General features: G+C 39.7%; 1 protein-coding gene across 1 annotated transcript; it reads left to right on the top strand.

The window, feature by feature from the left end:
* The first annotated feature begins 2,813 nt into the window (after positions 1 to 2,813).
* On the top strand, positions 2,814 to 18,956 carry LOC143122247 (nitric oxide synthase, inducible-like). Its single transcript, XM_076283106.1, has 26 exons — positions 2,814 to 2,861; positions 2,947 to 3,054; positions 3,143 to 3,294; positions 3,522 to 3,684; positions 3,979 to 4,070; positions 4,507 to 4,648; positions 4,806 to 4,945; positions 9,243 to 9,417; positions 9,529 to 9,630; positions 9,775 to 9,969; positions 10,499 to 10,578; positions 11,122 to 11,266; positions 12,773 to 12,877; positions 12,980 to 13,029; positions 13,129 to 13,303; positions 13,755 to 13,875; positions 14,063 to 14,141; positions 14,345 to 14,535; positions 14,800 to 14,966; positions 15,148 to 15,358; positions 16,730 to 16,817; positions 17,276 to 17,394; positions 17,555 to 17,703; positions 18,003 to 18,197; positions 18,442 to 18,538; positions 18,901 to 18,956. The coding sequence occupies exons 1-26, from the start codon at positions 2,814 to 2,816 to the stop codon at positions 18,954 to 18,956; spliced, it is 3,345 nt and encodes a 1,114-aa protein (XP_076139221.1).
* The last annotated feature ends 1,060 nt before the right edge of the window (positions 18,957 to 20,016 follow it).

Genomic DNA, 20,016 nt, shown 5'->3' with positions numbered 1-20,016 from the left:
GATGTGAATTAATGTGTAGATCCGAAGTTTAAATGGTAGGCCTATAGCTGTGACGTGCAGTCACCTGACATCACCGTCAAATCAGAGGATATTTCAGAACTATTAACGTGGACGGCTCCCCTTAAGAGCATCTTAAGAGCAGTGCACGCGCGTTCGCGCTACGAGCATGTTCGGGAAACAGTCGGAAAAATCAAACGAACGATCGTAAGATGAATCGTAGAAAACCCTCTTAAGAGCGTGTCTCCGTCGTTATCGGGGAAGTGGGCCCTGGCATAGATCGTGTAGCAAGTCAAATTATTTTTCAATATTGGGCTTTGAAAATAAGGGATATATTTCCTCAGTAATAGAGCATTTTGTGACATTTATAGAGAAACCGAGGGGAAGTTATATTGGAAATAAGAGTTGCCAGGAATTTAAAACACTAAAAAAAGATTCGGGGCTTTTGAAAAAAGATTCGGGGCTTAAGCCCCCTAAGCCACCCCCTAGCTCCGCCACTGGTGAGAAATCTGCAAGCGGCCGCATCTGTCAAAGGCTCGTCATCAATCGTGAAACTAGGTTACACTGTACACGGGCGGTTGGCTGTCTATTCACCAAATTCACAAGGCATCCATCTTGTTTTGAGGTTTATAGACAGCTAACCCCCCCCCTAGCTGTTCCATAATCAGTGTAACCTATAGCCTCTAATGTGATGGAGTAAAGAAAAATGCACTTGTCATTCATATTAGTCAGTCTGTTTAACCTGGCCAGGCCAAAGATTAGCCTAGATTAGATTCAACTTTATTGCCATTTAGCAGAGTAAGCTACAGGTACAGAGCCAATGAAATGCTGACGTGCCTTCTTCACCAGACTGGAGGAGTTGAGAGACCAAGAAAGATGGTGATCCCCAAGTGATGTGGACCCCAAGGAACTTAAAGTTTGTCACACATTCCACTTCAGCAACGCTGAAGATGTTTAGCCAGGCCAAAGGTGTTACTTATCTTGTGATTAATCTGTACCATTGAGAGTATCCTGACTGGCAACATCACAGCATTATATAGTAACATGACCGCAAAGCTCTGCAAAAGGTGGTCAGGTCAGCGCAGCGCATTACAAGGACTGAGTTACCAATTATTCAGGACCTGTAAAGTCAGCGGTGCAGGAGAAACATCAAGCGGATCCTCGCTGACCCCAGTCATCCCAGCCACAGTGTCTTCACCCTCCTACCATCTGGTAGAAGGCACAAGAGCATGCAGACCTGTACCAGCAGATACAGAGACACTTTCTATCCACAATGCCACCAGGACAGCTGAACTGTCATTCTCTTCCTCATAACTAAAACTATCATCAACTATCACTATATTATTATTATTATTATTATTATTAATAATAATAATAATAATAATTGATATTTACATTTGTTGTCTCTATCTCTCTTGCCACTTGCCCCGACCCCCCACCTACAGGTACACCCCTTTCACTTACACACACACCATTACACCCTCCCAAACACACAAACCCAAACACACACATAGGTAAACCCCCCTCCCCGCCACACATACACCCCCCACACACACACACACCATTTAATCATCCCCATTTCATCATCTGCCTTCCACACACCCCATTACCCCCCCCCCACACACACACACACACACACACACACACACACACAACCATACACACAATATAGGCTACATTTAAATTTACATATAGGCTAATTACTACTTTTAATTTATTTCTCAAAGTTGAGCTGGCTCACGAGCACAACAATTTCATTACTTATAATTCCTTTTATACATGACAATAAACTAAGTATTTATGGTTGTGATATGAATAAGTAATTTTGTAAAGGCAAAGTGCAAAGCATGCACATCCAAAAAGGTTAGCTCTGCTGTGATGTGATATCAATTGCGTGTGGTGATCTCTATTGAGTTTTGTGATCTGTTTTTACTGTGGTGAAACTCCTGTGCGAATACCTTGAAAGGGAAGTGGGGGCAGTTTTTGATGTGTATGGGACAGGGTGAATTGACTCATTGAGTTGCATCAATCATATGTTTTGTCATCAGTAGCCTACTTGTAATTGTTTCTTATGGGGTTGTACTATCAGTGTTTTTGTATTCAGCCTGTGTTATTGTGTTCATATTTAAAGTCAATAAATAGTTTGATGGTTCAGTTTATAAGAGATAGCCAAATACAAACTAGCCTAAACAAGTCACTACAGTTAACACACTTTGACCCGTTTCGGTTAAGCTCCTGTGAACAATATGGCCAACAATACAACTAATGCGCAAAACGGATCGAAATTGAAATGCCATAATATATAGCCTATACAAACTTGTTTCTTGTTTCTGCGTTAAATGAAGAAAACTAAATTCGACGAGCATAAAGCCATGCGTTATCGACATCAGATGTGCATGTGATATGGAGACCACTCCCCCCATGGCTTCAATGTAGTACCTAATCAGGTTATGGTTATGGTTATGGGATTTGGCAGATGCTTTTATACAGGTAGCCTACCTGGTAACTTACCAGCACTGAAACTTAACTGTAGCCGGGAAAAAAAATCTATAGTCCATCCCTGAGCCTACTACTATAAATGCCCGCCTGTCATTATGACCTATCACTTTTGTGTCTCTGAGCCCGGGAAGAGGTAGAGTTTCCCAGAGTAACCTACCTTCCATTTGGATAGACAGACAGCAAAGAACAGTTTCGGTAAGAAACATTTTACCTAACTGCGTTCTGAAATACATCTAAGCCTATACGATGAAATATTTTATGTTTCCCTTTCAACATCCTACTTTCTATGTCACTTTGACAACTTCGAACTAACAGGGATGGGTGTGTCAAAGGACAAGAAGAACCGTCCCAATATAGAGATGAAGGTAAGACGAGCCATTTGGTAAACTCTGTCTTCATGATGATTGTACATTTTGTGTCATATTTGAGTCCTTTCTTCCGTGTCTATAGTCTCTGGAGCCAAAAGTGGTCAGCAAGTGTCCATTCACCTCAGTTTGGCTGCGTAATGTAGGCGATGACCATACATTTCAAGACACTCTGCATCATAAGGCTGTTAAGGTACATGGTGTTGCCCAACTCCTAAATTGTACAATATTCTGTCAACGTTGTTGATGCATGAATATTCAACATCTTTGCTGTGTTTCAGAATATGGCTTGCAGGACAGGAGTGTGTAATGGATCCGTCATGTTTCCAAAAGCCCTGATGTCTCCTCCTGATAGTAGGCCTACCCCAGATGCTAGTGACCGTCTGGTTCAGGCTCTTGACTTCATCAACCAGTTTTATAAACCATTTACGAGGTGCGTGTTTTATGTCAATTTTTAACAAACACACACATGATAGAAACACAATAATTATGTATTTGCATGGAAAAGTAGTAGTAGTAGCAAGGCATCAATCGTTAATATGCACGTCATGGATAAAAGGTGATATCTGTTTCCAGAGAGACCGCCGATTATAGCTGATAGCCTACAGAGCAACACTAGTTAATAACATTTAACAACAAAAAATCCATTATGGTCCACAGCTCTAGAATAGAAGATTACCTGGCCCGACTTGAGCAAGTTAGTTTAGAAATCGATGCTACTGGGACTTACCAGCTGACCTCAGAAGAACTGGCTTTTGCTGCGAAACAGGCGTGGAGAAATGCACCGAGATGCATTGGCAGGATTCAATGGTCCAACTTACAGGTGGGATGTACAGTACACTTACATATGACCATCACTAAATGGACATATCCTCACAACTTTATTAATTAACTGCATTAACACATGTAGCCTTTAGTGAATAGTTTTGTGAGTTTAAAAAAAAAAAAAAAAAAATTGTGATATGAACTTGATGGTGAAAGGTGCTTTATAAATATATATTATACAAATTATTATTATTATTATTAGTAGTAGTAGTAGTAGTAGTAGTAGTATTAATAATAATAATAATAATAATAATAATAATAATAATGTTATGAAATAATGATCATTTTGTAGGTGTTTGATGCCCGAAGATGTAGCACCGCTAAGGAAATGTTTGATCACCTTTGTGAGCATCTTCACTATGCCTCAAATGGAGGCAATCTGAGGTACATCACCAGCCCTTTAATCACATCCTTAATTCCACCTAATCAAAATGCTGTTACTGCTTGTTTTTGTTTATATCAACTTTTTAGACACTAAAGCTCGTTTTGTTTCCTTTTGAGTGATTGTAGATTAGCAAAGTTAAACGTGACATTTGTAAAGTGATATTCTCTGGGGCCTGGCCATATTTTAATTGTTTTTGAACAAAGACGTGTGTTCATAAATTGCATACTGTCATGAAAAAATAAGATGTACTAAATGAAACTATTTACAGTATGTGCACTGAAGCCATGACCTGCATTGCATTATTAGAGAAGAGCTTTAAATGTTATGTTTTGGATGTTATGTTTTTTTAGTGATTAGAGTTAGTATGGCAGGCATAACTTGTTAAGAGATTTTTGTCTTGACATGCACTCAATATGTTCCATGCTCTCATTGTAGGTCTGCAATCACAATTTTCCCGCAGAGAACTGATGGGAAGCATGACTTTCGCGTGTGGAATAGGCAGCTTATAAAATATGCTGGGTATCAGATGCCTGATGGAACTATAAAAGGAGACCCTGGCAGTCTGGACTTTACAGAGGTGAATATGTGCACAGAAATACACAATTTTAGAGACGTGTGAATTTAGTTGTGCCAATGTCAGTGTACACACACTGAACTGACATTTTGTCAGGCAAAAAATAGCTATAGTCTTGTTTTCTGTAATCAAATAATAAGGAAGTGTTTGATATTTACAGATTTGTATTCGTCTTGGGTGGATTCCAAAATATGGTCCCTTTGATGTCCTGCCACTGGTCTTGCAGGCCAATGGTGAAGACCCAGAGGTCTTTGAGATTCCTCCAGAGTTAATTTTGGAGGTTTCCATGGAGCACCCACAGTAGGTTCCACTGTGTTTATTTCCTTATGGTTATCATGTCTTTATGTTGATTTTGATGACATGGTTTAATATTGCAACATTGTATTACTAGGTTGTAGAGTTCAAACAATTATTTTTGAGGCTACCCATTCCATTGATAAAACCTGGCAAGCTTAAGACATGGTGCTTAGTTTGGGCTCTTGCCACCCATCAGATGCCTTTGTCTGTGTATGAAATTGCTGTTTCAAAGGTGGAGAAATTTAAGAGAAATGTTAACAATGTAGGAAATGGCTTGGGGTGCCACATTGTCTAAGGCTATGTTTACACCGGCAGGCCGTGATACACAACTCTGATTTTCTGCCTATACAGTATGTGATCCCTTACAGAAATGTCAGGTTTCTGGCAAATCGTTGCTGCAAATTTGCGGCAGGGTCATATTTTCACATGCAAATTAGGTTTCTGGCAAACAGTTGTGGTTAACTTTTGGCAATGTTACAGCACATTTTGCAGCAATTACATATGCAAATAAGGTTTGTCACCAAAAGTTCACTGGAAGTCTGCCATTATTGGCTAAATTTGCTGCCATCACTGGCGAACACATTTGCCACTTTATAAGTCACAAATTTGCGAGAAACAAAGTTGGAAATAATTTCTGAGATTAAAGTCAGAATTTCTGAGAAAAAAAGCAACATTTTCTGACTTTAATCTCAGAAATTATTTCATTGTTGCCATAACTTTGCTGGAAGTTTTCCTCTAGCAGCCAACATTGGAAAACTTGTGGCAATATTTTCTAGTGAACTCATTTGTTTCCCACAAATCACCCACATGTTTGCTGCAAATCTGCCGCAGACATTTCATTTTTGTAAGGGATTTTTTGGACTGACTATACATCTACGTTTCAGAGTGGCCCATATCAGATATCTGTGTCTATTTACACCCCTGGTACAAATAGCCTTGGCCACACAGCTGAGCTATTCATACCCTGTGACATAACAACAAAAAGACGTTGCTCACGTGCACAAAAAACATGGCGGACATTCGTTTTACGTCAGCAGAAAGTGAAGAATTCTGAAAGGTTTCGGCACTATATCTGTTCAGATTAAGTTAGTTGTGTTTTATTTTCATAATCTTGGTTCAGTGAACACATACAACCGTCAGTTTGTTAGTTAACAGAAATTTCGTGAATATGACGTTCAGGCCTATAAACTATAAGTTTACCTGCAAACACTAGCCTATTTGTGGAAGCAGATAGTACAGTGGTCACAGACAAGGGCAGGCATGCGGGAGACTGGGGTTTGATTCCTGTGTGATGCATTTTTGCAGAGTGAGTGTGCATGTGTATCAACGTCTCTGGAGAGAAGGCACGCAATTTGAACAAGAAATCGGTTCTCAAACGGAAGTTTTGATTGCAACAATTAGCTAGTTCATGCACCAGGGTGTAAATAGCATGCAGTACTATAAACACCATAGCATCCACTTATAACTGTACATTGATGCAAACAGCATACCTTATTCAGAGTGTCTATTACACAGCTGAGCTATTCACACCCTGTTACGTAACAAAAAAAAAACAAGTTGCTTGTTTTTTATTTTATTTATTATTATTACATTGTGTGATCAATATGCCAGAATAAATGCACAGGGGTGCAAATTGCATACACTGATATTTGTACCAGACGGGGTACTAATAGAACACATTGCTGTGTGCACCGGGGTACGAATAGCATACATTGATATTTGTACCAGACGGGGTACTAATAGGACACATTGCTGTGTGCACCGGGGTATGAATAGAATTCACTTCTTATTGCACCAGGGTACGCATACACTGCTAATTGTACCAGGGGTGCAAATAGCCTTACCCTTAATTTAATTGAGACATTGAATTGAAATGAAAGCAAACAAACAGACGACACTGCAAATGCACAAAATAAGCTTGCATTAGGGTATTTCGGTGGCTAGTTGTTTACTTTTGTTTCCAAAGTATCTTGAGAAATCCGGAAAACATAGGCTACCAGTTTATTTTAAGGCGAAAAATAAAGTGCAGGGTAACCATGAATGACATAATAGACAGTGAGCGAGTGGTATAAATATTGGTTGGACTTCCCAAACTTTAAAGTGTAGATCTTGGAGATTTTTGCGGAAAATTCTTAATGCATCTATCATGTCGATGGCCGCGTACGACTCACGGCCGCGATAAAAGCTCTATGGGCCGGCCCGCACCACGCACACTCCTCGGCCAGCCGACCGGGAAAACTCCCGATCGTCTCGATTGCCACTCCGCCCTTGGTCTTTATTGCGGCTTTCCCATCTCTTTTTCATTTTAATTACACTGTTCTGTCAGTCGTGCATGCACGTGAATCTGAAAGCTTCATTGTGTGTATGTAAATGCAAAAACCTGGAAGATTGTGGCATTTTCAACGAGGTGCAAGTTGAAAATGACAGGGAATATCCTATCTGCCCGTGTAGACTATCCTATCTGCCCTGTGATAGGGAATATCCTATCTGCCCGTGTAGAATATCCTATCTGCCCTGTGATAGGGAATATCCTATCTGCCCGTGTGCTACATATATCCGATTCTTATCTAGCCTAATTTATATCCACATATGATTGAGGCCTGAAACCGATCTGAAAATATCAGAATCCATGTGTTTTTTTTTCCTGTTTACACATTAACGCTGCACAATTGCGGAATTGTGTATGATATTGCTTAGTATCTTAATATGCTGCTGATTGGATCATAAACGCAAGCACGCATTCACACAAGGCCGATTTCCTAGGCAGATATTGACATGGGACTATATTGGGGCGAAGCACTGCTACTTGGGCGCAAAGATATCACGCAACACATGAGTCTACATTGTCTCACTCACCACAGCACAGACAATTTCTGCGCCCAAGTCGGATGATCTGATCGGATCATAAACGACGGACCAAATAATTTCTTGGCAGAGAACCCATCATAAATGTGTGGGGGGGTAGGTATGGGATGCCAGACAACACTATTGAGCCTTCTGGAGGTGTCATGGGCCTAATTCAGTGACAAGCCTATGAAGGAAGGTGCCTGCTTGATACCCAAGTGAAATGCTCTTGAAGGCTGTTCTGTCGGTGATGTTATTGTTAGTCATTTGTGATTTGTTAGTGATTTCTGTTTTGACGGTAAAAAGGCTTGGTTGTTGATTGGCCGCTGTGTGAAATCTCATACCTACAGCACTAGGAATTTAACATCTCTGCATGTATATATTTGAAATACTAAATAGTTGTAGTTACTTGTGTAGCAATGTGTGCAGCAATGTACTCACTTTCAGAAAAATACTCAACTGTCTCAACAAGACTCTTAGCTATGTTGCAAAAGATCTTCAGGGTCATTTGCATTCCACTTCATTTCTAAAATAAATTGAGCTTCTGTTGTCACCATGGCTGGCCAAATCTAGACCATTTCTCTGTCTCCACATATCTTAGAGGAGCATAAAAGAACTCTTAAAGTCAGCTGACTCTTCAGTCCACTTAAGTCCGAGTGGAAAACGGTTCAATCAAGTTTTGACTGCTATTTGCATTCTTTCAAGTTAAACCATTCCCTAACCCAGTGTATACTTGAAGACAAAACAGCAGTCATCTAGCAGTTTACGTGCCCCTGTACTTTAGTTTGACATAATTTGCTAATTAGGTCCTTGAAAATGGACGTGAATGATTTACTAAATGGGGTGGGGGGTGGTTATATCAAGATAAAGAGAATAAGAATGAAAATGAAAGGGCAAGTCACACCACAGCTTTCCAAATTGAAATGTTTGCATCCATGAACTGATTACATCAGGCACCAAAAGTCTGATCACAGTGCTGCTAATTGCTTCTCCTGTGTGCTTTGATCATCTGGTTCAGCCCGTCACCAGGGTCATAGAGAGACTGAAGATGAGTGATATTTCAAGTATGTGCAATTGTACTTGTGCAAGTGTATTAACATAAAACTTGTAATTTAAAATATGTTATATAAAATAATGTTTAATTGGTCCTTGGTATGTTGGCAGCAGTCTGATCATGGTTTCATTACAATCTGAAATATGTGCCATAGTTGTATAGCCCAACTAGTCCCATGTAATATGTGCTGGGCCTTGATTATTAGGGGTATGGTGCTTGGTTTGGTTTATAAACTGTTTAGTAATATTGTTGGTCATTTACTAATTTAAAGGTGCTCTAAGCGATGTTGGATAACATCACTTCTGTTTATCTTTAAACAAAATAGACAGCTTGCTCGCTACTCCCTCCCCCTACAGAAATGATACCGTTCACATTGTCCTCACGTGGCATTGACTTCCATAGGTTTGACTGGTTCAAGGACCTGCAGCTCAGGTGGTATGCCCTACCCGCAGTGTCCAACATGATGTTAGAGGTCGGAGGACTTCAGTTCACAGCTTGCCCCTTCAATGGCTGGTTTATGGGCACAGAGATTGGGGTTAGGGATTTCTGTGACCCCCAGCGGTACAATGTACTGGAGGTATGCAATGGATTTACAGCAGAGATTAACAAGGAATAACTTCCATCTTTGTGAGCATTTTATTCAATTTCAAAAATATTCTTTGAATATACGTTGCATTTTGCATTGCAGCAAGTTGGTCGTAAAATGGGATTAGAGACACAGACATTGTCCTCCCTTTGGAAAGACGAGGCTCTTCTGGCTGTTAATGTAGCTGTTATTTACAGCTTCCAGGTTGGGTCACATGATTATTACATAACATATTTCACCGCAATGTTGTGTTATTCCCTTGCATTACTCTAATGAGGTGTAAAAAGTGTGCATGTAGCATGTTCTCAGATCATTCATGGTTCTGTGTCTACTTCTCTGCTGTCACAGAAAAATAAAGTAACCATCATAGATCACCACACGGCCTCAGAATCCTTCATGAAGCACATGGAGAATGAGGTTCGTCTCCGTGGAGGTTGTCCAGCAGACTGGATCTGGTTGGTTCCACCCATGTCAGGTTCTCTCACAGCTGTGTTCCACCAGGAAATGGCCAGCTACATCCTCTCCCCCTTCTACTACTACCAGGTAGGGAAACATTGTGGATCAGATTGAGTATGTATACATGACACTGGAAAAAAAACTAATTATTGTGTTAGTCTGACCCAAACCAACATTTTTTAAATGCATGTAAACATGTTAGTCTGGCTGAAATAATTGAATTACTAATAATTATATTTCATATTTACATTTAGCATATTTAACATTTATATTTAGCATTTCATTTCATATTTTTCCCTTAGTACAAAATGTTATCCTAGAAAAAGATATTGTCATTTTTACACCAATTTGTCTGCAAATGTGTGAAAAATAAATATAGTTTAAAATCATAGTGCTCTTTTTTACATGTAGTGATGCTGAATGTGCTAAAACTGTGCTGGATAAAACAATATGCCCAATTTTACAAATGGCAGCCCATAGCACGGCACCCCTAACCCTGTAGCTTGGCTAAACTGTGCGTGTAAACTGATGGGGCTTGATATCTTCACTGTGATGTCCTGTCTTTTAAAAGTTAGTAAAGACATTGAACTTCTGTTTTTGTTTCTGTTGTTTAAAGCCTGAGCCCTGGGAGACTCACGTATGGAAAGATAAGAAAAAACTGAAGAAAAAAGAAATCCATTTCAAGGCAGCTGCCAGGTTCTGACATTAATAGTTTGCTTGGTTTGTTTTGTCTTATATCTTGAGATACAATGTTGACTAAAAAGCAGTAGCATATGACATCTTAAAAGTTCAAAAGGCATTTGCATTCAGTACATTTGGTGATATTCGTTGGATGGGTCTACAGTACTTTCAGTCACAAAAAATATATTTTGTCAATTTGTCTCCAAATTGAAAAGCCAGATAAGGTAATACTTTATTCGTCAGACAAGTCTGACATTTGCTTTGCGTCAATTTAGTTGCTCTATTGAGACTTAACACAAACATACAACATTAATTGTCCATACATCACACACCACAACCAGAAAATGTGTTATACATACATACCTTGTACATATCCAGGATATAATTTGCCAAATAGTTGCCTAATCCAAGTATAATTTGGTAAATAGTTGCCTAATCCAGGTATAATTTGGTTGTTGACAATGACCATGAAACATATTTTGTAAACAGCAGTCAGTAGATATAGATCACATTGAATTATGATTGTGATTACCAATGTGGCATGACACTCTTCTGCAGGGCTGTGCTCTTCACTGTGTCTCTGATGCGTCCTGCGATGGCCTTGCGTGTGCGCTGCACTGTGCTGTACGCCACAGAAACAGGCAAATCCCTCACTCTAGCCAGAAAGCTGAACTCCATGCTCAACTGTGCATTCAACTCCAGGGTAAGAAGGAACATTACATTTCAAGACAACACATAGCATACAGTGCCCTCTATAATTATTGGCAGTCTTGGTAAATGTGACTAAAAACAGGTATAAAAAATAATCGTTTGATGATTTATTGTAGTCCCACAATGAAAACAATGAGGAAAAATCCAACCTTGAAGGGAAGACAGTTTATTCTTAGAAAAAGGAAAATCTCGTAAAGAAATAATATTTATTAACAAAAATATGTCACCCACAATTATTGGCACCCCTAGAAAATCTAGGTTAGGTCAGGTTTTAGTAAAGCATGGTTTAGTGGAATAGATATGGTCTCGCGTGCAGGCAGATTCCTTCAAATGCGCCGCTGACTATCAAAATACCGATGCGCTGTTTGAAGTTGCACTGCTTGCTGTTAAAGGGAATGACAGATGTAATTTCATTGGTTTAAAGGATGTTACTCCCAAAACACACCCATGACTGAGTTGTTGTTGTGATATACAAAGAAGGTGGTGCATAGATAGATAGATACTAGACAGGACAAAATATATAGTGCAGTGTCAGAAGGTGGTTTAGAGTAGTATAAATTAAATATAAGTATGTGCACTTGTGCAGTGTATTAGCAGTAACCCTATAAGAGCAGAATAAATATGGCAATGTAATATTAACAATGTATGAACAACATATACAGATATGTGCAATGTAGTGGCAGTACCATTATAGTAGTAGTAAGAACAATATAGATATATGCAGTGTATTAACAGAATATATTACAGAAAAACTGAATAAATATGTATATTTAGTATGAACCATATAAACAGATATGTACAGCTAGTGCAACACTAGTTGTAACAGTACCATTGTAGTGCAGAAACAGTAACATTATAATAGTACTAAGAATAAGTGTATGTGCAGGATGAAGAGCAGTAGAATATGGCTATATATTAGTGTAATTACAGTATGTACATTTGTAAATAAATAGACACTATGGATGAGATGCCACAAAATCAAGTTTCTGCCATTGCCATCACAGTCCCCTGATCTAAACTCCATAGAAAAATTGTGGGGTGAGTCAAAGAGCAGAATGCACAAGTGTGGACCTAGGAATCTGGACCATCTGGGGAGATTTTGTAAAGATGAATGGTCTTAAATCCTTTGCTTTGTATTCTCCAACTATATGGGGTGTCATTGGAGAATATTCTAAGCTATTTTACTGGCAAAGGGAGGTTTAAGAAGGTATTACAAGCAGGGTTGCCAATAATTGTGGGCGGCCTGTTTTTGTTAAAACATATGTATTTCTTTATGAGATTTTCCTTTTTCTCAGAATACATGTCCTTCCCTTCAAGGTTTGATTTTTTTCCTCATTGTTTTCATTGTGAGATTACATTAAATCACCAACAGATTATTTTTTTATACCTGTTTTTAGTCAACTTTACCAGAGGTGCCAATAATTATGGAGGGTACTGTATATCATACAAGGCTCCTCCATTGAACTCTATTTTAAACTGCCTTTATGATTCTTTCCAGTTCCTTTGCATGGAAGATTATGTCCTCAGTGACCTTGAAACTGAGTGTCTGCTTATTGTGGTGACCAGCACCTTTGGGAACGGAGACCCCCCAGGGAATGGAGAGGTATAGAGAGACTTTCTGGTTGCTTTGGAGATACTCAAGATATTACCTTGCAATAATCACTCTGAATATAATCCAATGACTGCATGGTATATGATTCCACAGAGTTTCAAAAAGGGGCTCCTCACTTTAGAATCCATCAAAAACAAATTCAGGTATTCTTTTGACAGTATTTAATAGAATGTTATATTAAATATAGTCAATCTAAACAGTTTAATAACAACTAAACATCAGTAATCACTTCTCCCACACAGGTACTGTGTGTTTGGCCTGGGCTCCTGTATGTACCCACAGTTCTGTGCCTTCGCCCACACCCTGGACACCAGACTGGCACAGCTGGGGGCCAGGAGTTTGCTTCCAGTTGGGGAGGGAGACGAGCTGAATGCCCAAGAAGAATCGTTCACTGCTTGGGCACAGGCTGCTTTTCAGGTTAGTTGAACAAAGCAGAAATGAATCTTCATTATGTATGTGCATGTGCACAATGACCTTTGGGTGTGTATGTAGGTATGTTGGACACACAGAAAGAGTAAGAAAGGAAGAGATCAAGTAAAGAAAGAACTAAAGAACTCTGCCTTCATAGTTCTTTGATAGTATTCACTAGACATAGAAATACATCAATGCATCCAGAGCTGTTGGTCAATTTCAAAAAGTGCCCCCCGCTTTAATTGTTCTAAAGCCCTGATGGATCAAGAGACAAGCAATAAAACACTTCCCTCGCTCAGCAAGTCAGCTCATGAATTAATTTATAATACATTGTGATTTTGTCAACACAAACTGATCAACTGTATTAGAGAGAGAGAGAGAGAGAGAGAGAGAGAGAGAGAGAGAAGCTTAAATGTAACATTATGGCTATTAATGGTCCGTGTACTAATGGTTTAAGGAAGCCTGCAAGGAGTTCAAAATCCATGGACAGCTCTCTGTCCTCAAGCCAACATCTGACATCTGGGAACCTCACAGATACAGAGTGCAGAATGAGAACTGCCCACTAGACCGCATGAGAGGTACAGTACAGACAGCATCACCCAGACACACATATTTTGTCATGGAGTTCTCTAAATGTGTCCACGCTTGCGCAGCATGTAGTCACTGCAGTGCAGTGGTAACAGTCTTTCTCTTTCTCTTTTCAGTCATGGGCAATCTGTATAGTTTGTGCCATTCACTGAACTTTTTTTTTTCTTTCTACCACAGCATTGTCAGAGACTCACTCTAAAGCCCTAATCTCCATGAAACTGAAGAGGAAGGTACACTTACAAAGCACTCGGTCAAGGTGGGCACATTTTAATATATTAATTAATATTGAAGTCTACAACTGTCATCATTCTTTAATTCTCTTAAGGATCAAATAGCATTATTTCACATTAAAGTCTGTTGAGTTACACCCATTCATTGTACATAGCTTTTGAAGGTGGCTATCATACCAAATGTCCTGACAAGGCTGTTGGTTTTCATCTCTTTGCATTTGCTTTTCAGTCGCTCTACAATCTTGGTGGAACTTGAGAAAGACAGTGGAGGAGAGCCCTTGCGATATGCCCCAGGTGATCATGTGGGAGTTTACCCAGGGAACCCAGCAGAACTTGTGGCTGGTGTTCTAAAGCACCTCCCTGATGCCACCCCTATCAACCAAAGCGTGCGTCTCGAGTCTCTCTACACCTCTGGCTCAGGTGGGTTCCTTCTCTATTGAATTCATGCCTCAGACATGTGATACATGGGTTTCCATCTGACTCATTCATTTCCAATGGTCAAAATCTGCATTTAAAAGTTGAAAGGAAACCCAGCTATTGATATTCTTTAGTGCTGAAACTGTGACCGCTTACGATTCTGTTGTCTTGGGAATTGAACAACCTCAGAGTTTCCCTCCAATATTTTTTGTGCAAAGGCAAATGGATAATGACTTGTGAACAACTGTATCACTGTATCTCCTGAAGGGATCACGTGCTGGGAGACAGACGGGCGCATCCCAGCATGCCCTCTGGCACAGGCCCTCACCTACCTGCTGGACATCTCCAGTCCTCCCTCCCAGAACCTCCTCCATAAACTCTCACAGATTGCCACACAAGAGGATCAAAAGCGGCACCTGCTAATGCTAGCTACGGTAATGTGTAATGCTGCATCTAATTCAAGGCCTGGCTAATAGAATGATGTTTTCTGTAATATAATTGTAGTAGAATAATCATAAATTAAATTGAATGTCAGTGCCTAACAAATGTTACACAGCACAGCATACTCTCAAGTTGTTGTGAACTGCACATCTCAAACCATGCTACGCTTCACAGGACTACCAGGAGTATATGAAGTGGACGAACTCCTTCAGGCCTACTTTCCTAGAGGTTTTGCAACAATTCCCATCTGTGGAGCTCACAGCGACCTTCCTCCTTAGTCAGCTACCTCTGCTAAAGCCACGCCTCTACTCTGTTAGCTCCTCCCCAGAGCTCTGCCCTGATGAGCTGCACCTCACAGTGACAGTGGTGAACTACCACACCCAAGGTAACAGCAACATTTTATAAAGCTCTTTCACAATAGCTGAAAAAGGTACTGCTGTTTATCTTTTAAAATACACTAACCCATAGCACCCTGTCATAAGGGCATATTTAAGTTTGGAATTACCTGTTTTTAAGGTTTTTGAAAATACATTTTTTGACGGTCATTTTCAACTACTGTAGAACTAACCCCCAATATTCAATGAACAGGCTAAATTGCAAGTGTAAGAACTTGCTAATACTGCAGTTGTTTTCACTCCTGGAATTACACGCTTGTTTCCAATGCATAAAGCGTCACTGAAATTCTCTTTTAGTCTAGGAAGACGTAATCCATAGGGAAACCGTTAAGTTATTTCGGTCAAAGGCACAAAGCCATTCCTGGCAAGTCAGCAAAAATGCAATCAGTACAATTTCATGTTTTCATCTAAATTAAATGCTAGTGTAGTAGTACAATGTAGTCACAGGACTTCAGAAGTGGAGACACACAGGTCTAAGTGACCATGAGCCCACTGGACATCCAGTCCATCAAAAGAGACATGCTAGAAGCCAGTGTGCAGGGGTCTAAAGCTGCTTTTCATACTCAAAGTCACTCATATTGAAAAGTAAAATAGATCCACTTTTAAAAATAGATCCACAGTTGGGCTGCACCTCACAGTTTGCATCTAATTGGTATTCAGATGAATTGTGATTATAATGGTTTAGTGTGATTTAACACCACTTTCCAGTCTAGGTGCTAACCACTTGCCTATTCATGTTCTTTAGACATCATGGCTCTAGAACTGGTGAAAATCCACTGGTGGACTGTTGGAGAAGGTCTCTTGTGTACGAATATGCAAATCACAGTCCAACGTGCAAGTGCAATGTGCTGATCACTGTGACTAGTGAGACCTGCTTAGTGAATCGATTAGATTATGTCCTCCAAAGCATGTCTTCTCATTCTCTGTGAGCCAGAAATTTCAACACACCCTTACAAATTCTTTTTGAAACATTGGTCATTTTTTATACCTTCTTACATGTTGGAAATGCTCCATTGATACACTTGCCTCAGTATAATTTCTTTATTTGATAATGAAATGATACTGAGGCAAAAGGCACTACTCTAGGCACAGACACTACTCAAAAAGTTAGGGAAATCTGGCTTTCGGGTGAAATTTAATTTACAGAAAGTACTGAAACATTGAGCTGTTGGACATCAAAACATTACAGAAGGTCACATTAAGTTCACCTGTAAAGGTTATAGTGGATTTTAGGTTCATCCTGAAATTTCACCTGAAAGTCGAATATCCCATTTTTAACTTTTTGTGAGTAGTGTATTTGATTGAATCACAGGACATGGCTTAATCTAAAGCAATTACACCATATTTGTTGTTCTTCAAAGATGGACACGGCCCACTCCATCATGGTGTGTGTAGCACTTGGCTGAACACAATCAAAGAGGGAGACTTGGTGCCTTGCTTCCTTCACAGGTATGTAATAAAGCATGCAAGGCCATTTTCTGTTTGTGACAGACCAGCACATCTCAGAGTAGAGGAGGTTACATGACTCAATTAGTCAACAAGTGGGACACACATGTAATTAGAGAAATTAGCTTGTTGCTTGGCAAGCTTACTCTAATTTAGTCTGTATGTAGTGTTACAACTGGATGCTAATGATGAAATTAATTATAAATGTGGACATACATTACTGTAGCTGTCTCTGTCAGCATTTTCTCTGTTTTTTTTTATTATTATTAAAAGAAATCAGATCTGTAGCCTATGTGCTTAATAATGAATTGGTGTGATTCTTGTAATTCCTGTCATTTTTGCTTGCCAACTGATATGCATATGTTTGTAATAAAAGACTGCAGAACTTGTAATTTAATGTTAATGTAATTTAATGTCTTTATATTCTTGCACTGTGATAACTCACCTTCTGTTGTTTGTAGTTCCGAAGGCTTTCACCTTACAGACCCCAGCGTACCGGTCATCTTAGTTGGTGTAGGGAGTGGCATTGCCCCATTCCGAAGCTTCTGGCATCAGCGGATATACGATCAAGAAAAGAAAGGTACTCAGAGCACATTGTCAAGAAAAATTCAAAGACAACGATCAGATTGAAATACTTAGTGGAAAGTCCTCATTAGATGGTGGAGACTGATAGGCTGTGGTGGAATTCTGAGGTGGAATTCTCAGATGGGACACTTGTAAGCGACCTGTGTTCTGCCCAGGCTTGGCAGGTGTGCCCATGACGTTGGTGTTTGGCTGTCGGAGTGCAGACACAGACCACCTGTACAGAGAGGAAGTGCTGGAGATGAAACGCAAGGGAGTGTTCAGAACTGTCATGACGGCATACTCACGTGAGCCTAGTCAGGACAAGGTGAGCTCTCCCTGGACTATTGTTGGCTTAGTCCTGTTGAATATTTAATGTATGATATCCTGGACTATTGTTTTAACTGAATTTGTTTTAGCCTCGTTGAGTTAGTCTTGGAAGTATATTGGTGGAATCCATTTGGTATTCCTTTCATCTGCATTAAAAGCATGCATGATACAATATGTTTTATTTGTACATATGAACGAGGGTAGCAAACCCAACACCTTGTTCTGCCAGTCAAAGTGAGGACCTTCAGCCACCATAGAGGATGCATTATGTTTAAAACTATGGCCTGCTCCATCTAGACGTATGTCCAGGACATCCTGAGGGACTCTTTGGCTGAGGAGGTGGTACAGGTGCTTCACCAGCAGGCTGGACACATTTATGTCTGTGGAAGCATAAGCATGTCGAGGGATGTGGCTCACACCATAGAAGGCATCCTAGCACACAGGCTTGGCATCAGTGCTCTTCAGGCTTCCCAACAGCTGGCCCAAATCAAGGTGAACAGCTTTCCTCACATTTAGATTTTATGAGGAATGGTCAATGGATCACAGAGAGTTATATTCTTAATACTAATGATTTAACTTGTATAAAATATATTGGAATATGTAATGAATGAAAGTACTGTAATGTTTTGGATATTTAGGGGAGGTACAATTTACTTTTAAAAGTAGACGTTTCAAGACAACTTAAAGTTGATCAAAGACAAGGCTACTTACAGTGTTCTCTTGTGTCTATCTGCAGAGTGAGAAGCGGTACCATGAAGACATCTTTGGGGACAAAACCACAGGGGTTACCAGCATGTCATCTTTAGGGGGGCAACAAAAAATGGGCGCAAAAAGTATCACCACAAGCTTTTAGTGCAGGCCCCTTGGCAGACACACGGGGCCCATAGCCTAGGCCCTAGACTACATAGGCTATATAAACATCTGGTAGTTATTAAACCAGGTGAATAATGCATAGTGCATTTTGCTTTTTTCACCCGTCACAGATAATGTGCAGAATGTAAATATGATATTTCATGTACATTCATGTTGATTTTCTCGCGAATCGTTTATCACAGCAATTAGTATCTAATACCATCCGCAAGCTCAGATCTTGCTCTGTCAGGTGATATGCATGTGATATCAGTGTAATTAGAACTTCGTGAGCAATCCAACAGAGAAGAATGGGTGTGCATTTTGCATTTTTCACCCGTTGCAGATCATTTCTCAGGGGGGGCAGAGTTTATCTCTGGGGCTCCCCCAGCCTCCCCCTAGACACACACCTGGACAAAACATGAAAATGACAAACCTGCGCTTCATCTTGATCCAAGCAGAAATATCAGCCAACTTGATAATGCTCAGTGATTATTCCCTGACCTATTCCTGTGCCTAGACTTTAAAAACACTAATGGGACTTAGTCACATGCATAGCATTTTCCACCTCTCATAAGCACTACTGTACACTACTTTCCTACACTTTGTGCACACCTACACATATAAATATCATAACATTAATTTATCCCTATACCAACTCCATACTCACTATGCTGTTGCCACCACCCCATGTCTCACATGATACTTTTCTTTTTCATATGAAAATCTATATGCAACCTATGTGATATCAATGTATATTTTCATACTTTGAATACTACATTTTAGTGATGTTATGGTAAATGTTTATTTTTGAATATCTTATTTGTCTATTGGAGAGAAGAGAAGTAAATGAAGAGAAGTAAAAGTAGGCCTAAACTGACGCTAGTTATTCCCAAAATAGTCAAATACAATCTTCTAGAAGCGTAAATGCTCTCAAAGCAAGACATATCAGTTTCTTATGTACAGCCTGTTTCAGCCTAAAGTCATAGACTTACTGTAGTCAATGTAATCCTAGGATGCCCTCATGCTTTTCTGAATGCTTGGTTGACTGCAGTGTGGAACATGCTTCTCACAGTGCAGGCAGGCACACGGAATACTTGATGTGTCTGTAAAACTGTTTATTGAATGAATCTCTCCCTGTTCCTCAACCCCCACTAGACCTACTTTAAAGGAACACAAAACATTTTAAGCTGTGCCAAAATACATTTTTCTTGAATCTGTGCATCGCTCCATTTGACAAAGTGCTGTATAATTTTCAAATATCAAAACAGAGTTTTTATTAAAAATATATTATGCTCTTATTCCCAATTGACTCAATTATTTATGTATTAACTCATTATTTATTTAACATTTGTGACATAGGCCTACTGACATTGACATCGTGACATTTTAAATACTGTTCAGAAAGTCTTCACATGCTTTAGCCTAACTGAAATACACACTATGGCCTACATTTTGCAGT

This window comes from Alosa pseudoharengus, unplaced genomic scaffold (assembly GCF_046254945.1).
Source record: "Alosa pseudoharengus isolate Yale_2024_CS ecotype anadromous, Long Island Sound unplaced genomic scaffold, YU_APseudo_1.1 YU_APseudo_1.1_scf_13, whole genome shotgun sequence".
NCBI lineage: Eukaryota > Metazoa > Chordata > Actinopteri > Clupeiformes > Clupeidae > Alosa > Alosa pseudoharengus.
Note: the sequence above shows the minus strand (reverse complement) of the source record. Positions and strands in the feature narration are given on the sequence as shown.

Bases quoted from the DNA above. Each gene is read 5' to 3' on its own strand.
- LOC143122247 (XM_076283106.1), top strand. From the start codon at position 2,814: ATGGGTGTGTCAAAGGACAAGAAGAACCGTCCCAATATAGAGATGAAG. The intron at 16,818-17,275 runs GTATGTAATAAA...TGTTGTTTGTAG, and splicing joins GTGCCTTGCTTCCTTCACAG to TTCCGAAGGCTTTCACCTTA. The intron at 17,704-18,002 runs GTGAGCTCTCCC...TGCTCCATCTAG, and splicing joins GTGAGCCTAGTCAGGACAAG to ACGTATGTCCAGGACATCCT.